Genomic DNA, 10,000 nt, shown 5'->3' on the forward strand with positions numbered 1-10,000 from the left:
GTGAACAACTGTGCTAAACTCGTGAATCATATTTAAGCATCATGAATGTAACCGTGCTAAACACAGTGCTAAAGTGCTAAACTTGTGAATCATATTTTAACACAAAACACTGCAGCCTTAAAACAAAGAGCATCTGTTTTCAGATATAATCGACAAAAACGCTCCAAACAAGGACTGTTAAAGCTAATTTATTGCATGATTAATGAGCCATTGCAGACCATATGATATAGTGTTATATTTTTTTTTAAATAACCTTAAAATATGCTTATTTTGGTCATATCGACTTGATAAAACCAGTAATGATAGTTGATAAACTGCTTATTCCTTTCATGTCTGAAGCATTTGGCCCAACAGTGATATTAGAAGTTGCTGTGTTAAGTTTAATTGGGTGTGATCGCGGCACAAAATCATAACCATACTCCGTCATACCATGTTGATAAAAAACAGTTAATGTTGCCATAGAGACGGAAAAGCCCAACCAACTCCTGCACAGGTCATGTTTTTATTTGCATTTAATTGCATCACAGACTATAGAAATCAATGGCACCCCACCACGTTATAGTGGCTACAGGTAAAAGGCAGTAACAATGTTAATTTAAACAGAGGAACTGAAGATATGAATATGAATGAAGTCCACACACTCAAATGAAGCAAACTAAAACCAACAGTTGCAGATGCTTAATTTTGGGTAATTTTTGCTTAATATCTTGCTGGTATTTGGATGGCTGTTGACTGTAGAAACGCGAGATGGTACAGGATGTCTACTACGTTTTACAGTCACACCATATTCCAGAATCAAACGACCGTTACACTTCCAGTACCGATGTCACAATCAAAATGCTGTCCCCCATTCTTCTCAGGTGTGTGTAGTGTGTGTGTAGTGTGTGTGCACCGGCTTACGATATATAGCCAGACAGCCTCCTTCCCGATGTAGATGCCTGTACGTGGTGCCAGGTGTGTGTGTGGTGTGTGTGTGTGCACTGATGACGAGAGCAGCCAGGATTGCGCCTTCCCATGTAGATGCCCACGTGGCTGGTGTGTGTGTGCACCATGATGAGAGCAGCCAGACACGCCTCCATGATTCAGCTGAGTGCACCTGGACATGAGAGAGCAGCCAGGACAGCCCGACGTAGATGCCCAGCGTGGCCAATAAGACCATTTGGGCCCCTTTGTGGCACCAGAAACCCGCACGGAGGACGAAGGCAGCGTGGCACTGGAGAGGCAGGGAGTCCCCCTGGAACACCACCTGCTGCTGAGACGGAACCATCTGGAACCACGGCAGCTCCAGTGGCACGTCTACACACACCACACACACACACACACACACACACACACACGGGGGCACACACACACACACGCACACACCCACACTCACGGGGGCACACACACACGGGGGCACACACACACGGGGCACACACACACACACACGCAGCACACAACGCCATCAATAACGGGGCACACACACACACACGGGGGCACACACACACACAAACACACACACACACACACACACGGGCGCACACACACACACTCACACGGCCACACACAACACACGGGCGCGCACACACACACACACACACACACACACACAATAACAATAACAATAAATATAATTATTAATTTGAGGTGGACAAACATGCCTTACAGAGGTGGTGGACGCACTCAGATGAGCTGACCTCTGTTAGAAGCATGGTGTGTGGTAGGCGCTGTGTATACAGGTGGTGTGAGTGTGTTCTTACCACAGGTGAGTGTGTCTGGTTTGAGTGTGGTGATGAGTTGACCCTGCAGTGACCGTGGGTATGAGCAACTGGTGTCCTTCACTGTGACACCTCGATCCTTCAGCCAGCGGACCAGCCACGCCAGGTTACAGTCACACAGCAGGTTTGGCGTCTGGAACTCACTACACACACCTTAGTCACCCAGAGCTCCTCTCTCAAGCCCTCTCCCTCACACACACACACACAGACGCTCCCCTTCATAGACCTCCCTGTTAGACACACCTACAGTGTGTGTATGTGTGTGTGTGAGTGAGAGAGAGAGAGAGAGAGATTTGCTTACAGAGTGAGAGATTGTGTGTGTGTGTGTGTGTGTGTGTGTCAGGGCTTAACATTAACTTTTTGCCAGCTTATTTCACTTAGTCCATTTCATAACCCTTGTGGAAATCAATACACTCACACTCACTCACACTCACACACACACACCCTTAACACCATAACAGAAATAGAGTGAAAAGAAATAATATGCAATACATCCCTTACAAGAAAGAATGAGGTGTGTGTAGATAGTGTGTGTGTGTGAGGCAGGTGCAGAGGTGTGCGTGAGGTGTGGTAGTGTGGTGGTGAGAGGTGAGGGGGTGGTGTGTGTGTGTGGCTTACAGCGTCTTCAGAGACGTGAGGCTGTCAAAAGTCCCGGGGGGGAGGGAGGAGAACACGTTTCCTGTCAGGTTCCTGCAGACACACACACACACACACACATTACACATACACACACACATTACACATTACACACACACATATTATATTATTAATATTATATATATTATAATACACACATCATAATAATAATAATAATAATATTAATATAATAATATACACACACATATTACACATCACACACACACACACACACATCAACACACACATATATATTATATATATATACATACATATATAATACATATATATATATATTTTATTACATACATAATATATATTACTTTCAAATATATATATATATATACATATATATATTTTCTAAATATACACACACACACACACACATATATTATTATTTTCTAAAATATAATATATATATATACACATATACATATATTATTTTCAAATATATATATATATATATATATATATATTATTTCCTTCTTAAATATATATATATATATATATATTTTCTTAATATATATATATATATATATATATATATATATTATTTTCTAAATATATATATACATATACTATATATATATATATATACATATATATATATATATATTATTTTCTAAACATATACATATTATATATATATATACATACTATACACATACACATATTATTTTCCTTAACATATATATTATTATTTTCTTAACTTAAATATACACATATATTATTTCCTTAAATATATATATATATATATTATTTCTAATATATACATATATATTATTATATTATTTTCTCAACACACATACACACATTACTTCCTTCTCAAATAATAAACATACACACACACATATATTATTTCTTCTAAATATACATATTATTATTATATTTCCTTTCTAAATATATATGTATATATATTAATATTATTATTATTTTCTTCAAATATATATTATTATTATTAATATATTCTTTCTTAACATATATATATATATTATTATTATTTTCCTTAAATATATACATATTATTATTATTTTCTAATATTACATAAACATACACATACACACACACACACATATTATCTTCTCAAACACACACACACACACATTTCTCAAACACACACACACATATTCTTCAACACATATAATATATATATATACTATTTTCTAATACACATAAACATACATACACATATTAATATTATTTCCTTCTAAACATACACATACACATATATTTTCTAAATATATAATATATTATTCTTCTCAACATAAACATATATTATTAATATTATTATTTCCTTCAAACACACACACACATATATTATTTAAAATACACATATTATTACTCTCAAACACATACACACACATAATAATATTATTATTTTCTCAAATACATATACACATATTTCAAAACATACACACATTAATATTACCTTCCTAAACACACACATATATTATTACTCTTTCCTTAACACACACACATTACACACACACATTTATTTTCCTTCTAAATATAATATAATATTATTATTATTATTACATATTTTTAAATATATTATTAATAATATTATATTTCCTTTAAACATACACACACACATACACACATATTATTATCTTTCTCAAATATACATATATATTATTTTCTAAATATATATATATTATTTCCAAATACACATATATATATATATATATTTTCTTAAATATATATATATATATATATATTTTCTTAAATATACATATATATATTAATATTTTTCTTAAATATATATATATATATTTCCTTTAAATATATATACATATATATATATATTTTGAAATACATATACACGCTTACATACACACATATTTCTTCTTAAATATATATATATATACACATATAATACATATTTCTTCAACATACACACGCTACACACACATACACATATTTTCTAAAACATCACATATTATTATTTCCTTCTAAACACACATATACATATATATATTATTTTCTTAAATATATATATATATATTATTTTAAATATATATACACATATATATATATATATATATTATTTTCTAAATATAAATATAAATATATATATATATATTATTTCCTAAATATATATATACATATATATATATATTTTCTTAAACATATATATATATATTTTCTAAATATACATATATATTATTTCCTTTCAAAATATAATATATACATATATATATATATATATTATCATTTCTTAAAATACACACATACATATATACATATTTCTGAAATACATACACACACATACATATTTCTAAAATACACACACACACACACATTACTTCCTCTCAAACACACACACACACATACATATTCTTCAACATACACATACATATATATATATATATATTATTTCCTTTAAATATAAATATAACATATACATACATATCTTTCCTAAACACATATACACACATATATTATTTTCCTTAAATACATATATATATTATATCTTTCTTTAAACATATATATATATATATACATATATATATTTCTTCTTTAAAATATACATACACATATATATATACATATTATTTTTCTGAAATATATATAATTATATATACATATTTCTAAATATATATATATATATATATTTTCAATATACATATACATATACATATATATATATTTCTTTAAATATTACATATATTGCTTACATATATATTTACTTAAATATATATATATACACATACATATATATATATTCTAAATATAAACATAACATATATATATACATATTTCCTTTAACATATACACACACACACACACACACATAATATATTATTTCCTTCTAAATACATAATAATATATTATTTTCTCAAAATATATATATATATTATTTTAAATACATACATATATATATATATATTTTCTAAATAATATATATATATATATTCTCTTTGAATATATTATTATATACATATATTATTTTCTTAAATACATATATATATATATTTTCTTAAATATATATATATATATTTTCAACATACATATACACACACATATAATATATATATAATATTATTTTCTTAAATATTATACATATACATATTTTCAACATATATATACTAATATTTTCTCAAACACATATACACATACTACACTTACACATACATACATACATATTTTAAACACACACTCACACATTACTCCCAAACACACTCTCTGCCACATAGCTTCCTTCAACACACACACACAGTGGCCCCTATTTTATAAACTCCAGGTAAAACTCAAGTCTGGTCCGCGAAAGTGTATTTTCTTATTTTAAGGCCAAGCATCAACCTAGGGAGTGGGCCTGAATGATTGTCTAAAATTGCTATTGTACACCACCTAAAACAGACATACCACTGGGACTTTTTCAAGAGAAACCTAATCAGAAGTCCACGACAAGTTGTTTATATGTTATTTTAAGATCGCAACAGTGCTATGGGCGGGACCACACACACACACAACTCGTCTCAAACACACAGGCCCCTTTTTTAAGAGTGCATTATCAACAGTGCTATGGGCGGGACCACACACACACACACACACAACTCGTCTCAAACACACAGGTGGGCGGGACCAGACCCTGCTTCTCTCATCCACAGGAGCGCGCACCAGCGCACATCCATGCAAAACAACACACACACACACAAATTACACCATTACAATGGGGAACAGAATTAGAATAAAGATATTACCAAATACTCACAATCAGTAGTTATTCACGGTAACACTTTACTTGACAGTATCGACATAAGAGTGACATGACAATCATGACGCAAGAGGAACCCCATCCTAACCTTTAACTTGTTAAGACAAACCAATGACACTTAATGACAGAAGCGCAATGACAGAAGCGTTAATGTCAATGTCAGGTATGTCAAACATTTAGGACTTGTTTATGACACGTTCATGACAGTGTCAAAGAAAATGTATTTTGTGCTTCTAATTCACATCTTTCATAATACTACGCAAGGACTGGGAACTTCATTCAAAAGTGAAAAGCAGATGGTTGGATCAGCTGTGTTCTAAAGAATGTTTTGATTCAGCGGTAAGGTAGTTGAGAAAAACCACGGCGAAACGGGTAAATGGCCAGGGCTATAAGAGCCAAGTATCATGGGGAGTTTATTGTTTCGCTTTTGGCAAGTAGCCGTGGGGAGTTATGGGATATTAGACGCCGTCATTATCGGAAAATAAGTCCCTTCAGGGTGAAATAAGACTTTCGCGCCGGCCGGGTCCGGGCTGGGTCCGTTCACCCTGTCAAGACTTATTTCCCACAATGACCGGGCGCTCTATACATTATCCCTTACTTGGGAGAGCAGGAGGCGCACATTATGGGGTACAGCCGAAGATGTCAATGATATAAGCAACTCCAACGTTTTATTCAGTCATTCAACATTTTTGGGGTAAGTGTTGCTTTTTCCAGGCTATGTTTTCGATGGTAACCCATTGTCAGTCAATAGTGAAAGTAATTAACTGTGTATATGTGTATATGTAACTGACATTTTCTCTTTGACTGACACCACAGTGAAGTCAGTTTCACTTCTACAATGAGTTCAAATAATAAATGAGTGCAAATGCGCAGGGCTATACTCTCTAGGTTTTAGTAAAGCATGGTTTAGTGGAATAACTGTTCCATACGGTCTCACAAGCAGATTCCTTCAAATGCGCCGCTGACTGTCAAAATACCGATGCATTAAACGAAGTTGGGCTTTGCGCTGTTAAAGGGAATGACAGATCCTAAAATGACAGTTCCTAAAAAAAACCTGAACACCTTAATATTATCCGCCCAACGCTTAATAACGATAAGATTCCCCAATGTGGGACTGGACATCCTACTAAATTTAAATAAACTAGTGAGCTTTGACTGTCAGTAGGGAAAACCACACACATGGCTTTAAACTGTCACACACACAGACACAGACATAATCACACACACACAGACACAGCCACAGACACAGACAAACACATCACACACCACACACACACAGACAGACACAGACACACACACACACACATACACACACACACACACACACACACACACACACACACACAGACAGAGACACACACATCACACACATACACACACACACACACACACACACACTCTCTCTTTGATACTCACAGCCTGACCAGGGTACCAAGGCCACTGAAAATGTCTCCATTTAAGCAGCCAATCAGATTCTTGGACAGGTCCCTGAAAAAAAAACACACACAGTTACATTTATTTATTTAGCAGATGTTTTATATCCAGAATGTCTTACACCACACACACATGCTTTATATCCAGCATGTCTTACACCACACACACAGGCAAACTTACACCACACACACACACACACACACACACACACACAGGTAAACTTACACCACACACACAGGTAAACTTACACCACACACACACACACACAGGTAAACTTACACCACACACAGGTAAACGTACACCAAACACACACACACAGGTAAACTTACACCACACACAGGTAAACGTACACCACACACACACACACACACACACACACACACACACACACACACACAGGTAAACTTACACCACACACAGGTAAATACCACACACACACAGGTAAACACCACACACACACACAGGTAAACACCACATCACACACACAAGTAAACACCACACACACACAGGTAAACACCCACACACACACACACATACACACACACAGATAAACATCACAGTGGTGTGGTTGAGCACCAGCTCTCCCATGCCCACATCTACGGCTGAAGTGCCCTTGAGCAAGGCACCTAACCCCTCACTGCTCCCGAGCACCGCTGTAGCAGGCAGCTCACTGCGTCGAGATTAGTGTGTGCTTCACCTCACTGTGTGTTCACTGTGTGCTCTGTGTGTTCACTAATTCACGGATTGGGATAAATGCAGACCAAATTTCCCTCACAGGATCAAAACACCACACACACACACACACACATACAACTGCCCAGCTCCTTAGTCACTGCCCTAAACACACACACACACACACACACACAGGTAAACACCACACACACATCCAACTGCCCAGCTCCATAGCCTCTGCCCTTAACACACACACACACACACACACACACAGGTAAACACCACACACACATCCAACTGGCTCCTCGGCCAATACACTACCTCCACTACCACCAGATTAGAGTTCACGCTCACGGTCTCTCTCTCTCTCAGATGCTTCACACACACACACACACACACACACACACACACACAGCTGCAAATTATATATGCAGATACAACTATAACAACCTCTTTTGATATGGTCATATCACACACACACACAAGCCCAGGCATGCGCTTGCATACACACACACACAAACAAACAAGCCCAGGCATGCGCTTGCATACACTATGTACATTATGTATATGTAGCTGGAGTATATCACTAGCTGGCTAGCTAAATATGTATATGTAGCTGGAGTATATCGCTAGCTGGCTAGCTAAATATGTATATGTAGCTGGAGTATATCGCTAGCTGGCTAGTTATGTATATGTAGCTGAGTATATCACTAGCTGGCTAGCTAAATATGTATATGTAGCTGGAGTATATCAGCTAGCTGGCTAGTTATGTATATGTAGCTGGAGTTATATCACTAGCTGGCTAGCTAAATATGTATATGTAGCTGGAGTATATCGCTAGCTGGCTAGTTATGTATATGTAGCTGGAGTATATCACTAGCTGGCTAGCTAAATATGTATATGTAGCTGGAGTATATCGCTAGCTGGCTAGTTATGTATATGTAGCTGGAGTATATCACTAGCTGGCTAGCTAAATATGTATATGTAGCTGGAGTATATCACTAGCTGGCTAGTTAAATGTGGCTGGAGTATATCGCTAGCTGGCTAGTTAAATATGTATATGTAGCTGGAGTATATCGCTAGCTGGCTAGTTAAATATGTGGCTGGAGTATATCACTAGCTGGCTAGTTATGTAGATGTGGCTGGAGTATATCGCTAGCTGGCTAGTTATGTATATGTGGCTGGAGTATATAGCTAGCTGGCTAGTTATGTATATGTGGCTGGAGTATATCGCTAGCTGGCTAGTTATGTATATGTGGCTGGAGTATATAGCTAGCTGGCTAGATCGCTAGCTGGCTAGTTAAATATGTATATGTGGCTGGAGTATATCGCTAGCTGGCTAGTTAAATATGTATATGTATATATATGCATATGTATGTATATTGCTAGCAGGCTAGTTAAATATGTGTGTGAGTGTGCGTGCGCATGCGTCTGTGTCAGTGTTGTGTCAGTGTTGTGTCAGTGTTGTGTGTCAGTGTGTGTGTGTGTGTGTGTCTGTGGTGTCTGTGTGTCCCATGTGTATGTGTGTGTGTGTCAGTGTGTGTGTGTGAGTGTCAATGTGTGTGTGTCAGTGTGTCAGTATGTGTGTGAGTGTGTCTGTGTGTTTGTTTGCACTGGGGGCGTCGCATTGCAGCACAGGAATTTACAGCACCAGATCTGAGACTGACAGGAAGAAACATTCAAACGCATTCAAAGCCCTTAAGCTGTGTACTGTCTGTGTGTGTGTGTATATGATTGTCTCTCTTCACAGCCTCTGGGTGTGTGTGTGTGTGTGTGTGTGTGT

The 10,000-nt window shown here is 35.9% G+C and overlaps 1 protein-coding gene across 1 annotated transcript in view; it reads right to left on the bottom strand.

Moving 5' to 3' along the window:
- adgra3 (adhesion G protein-coupled receptor A3) overlaps positions 1 to 10,000 on the bottom strand; it is a gene marked incomplete in the record, with an annotated part of 48,066 nt that overhangs the window by 16,943 nt on the left and 21,123 nt on the right. The window contains 4 exon segments of the mRNA XM_048236093.1: positions 1,199 to 1,296; positions 1,740 to 1,900; positions 2,376 to 2,447; positions 7,528 to 7,599. Coding sequence (XP_048092050.1) covers positions 1,199 to 1,296; positions 1,740 to 1,900; positions 2,376 to 2,447; positions 7,528 to 7,599 — 403 coding nt within the window.

This window comes from Alosa alosa, chromosome 24 (assembly GCF_017589495.1).
Source record: "Alosa alosa isolate M-15738 ecotype Scorff River chromosome 24, AALO_Geno_1.1, whole genome shotgun sequence".
Taxonomy (NCBI): domain Eukaryota; kingdom Metazoa; phylum Chordata; class Actinopteri; order Clupeiformes; family Clupeidae; genus Alosa; species Alosa alosa.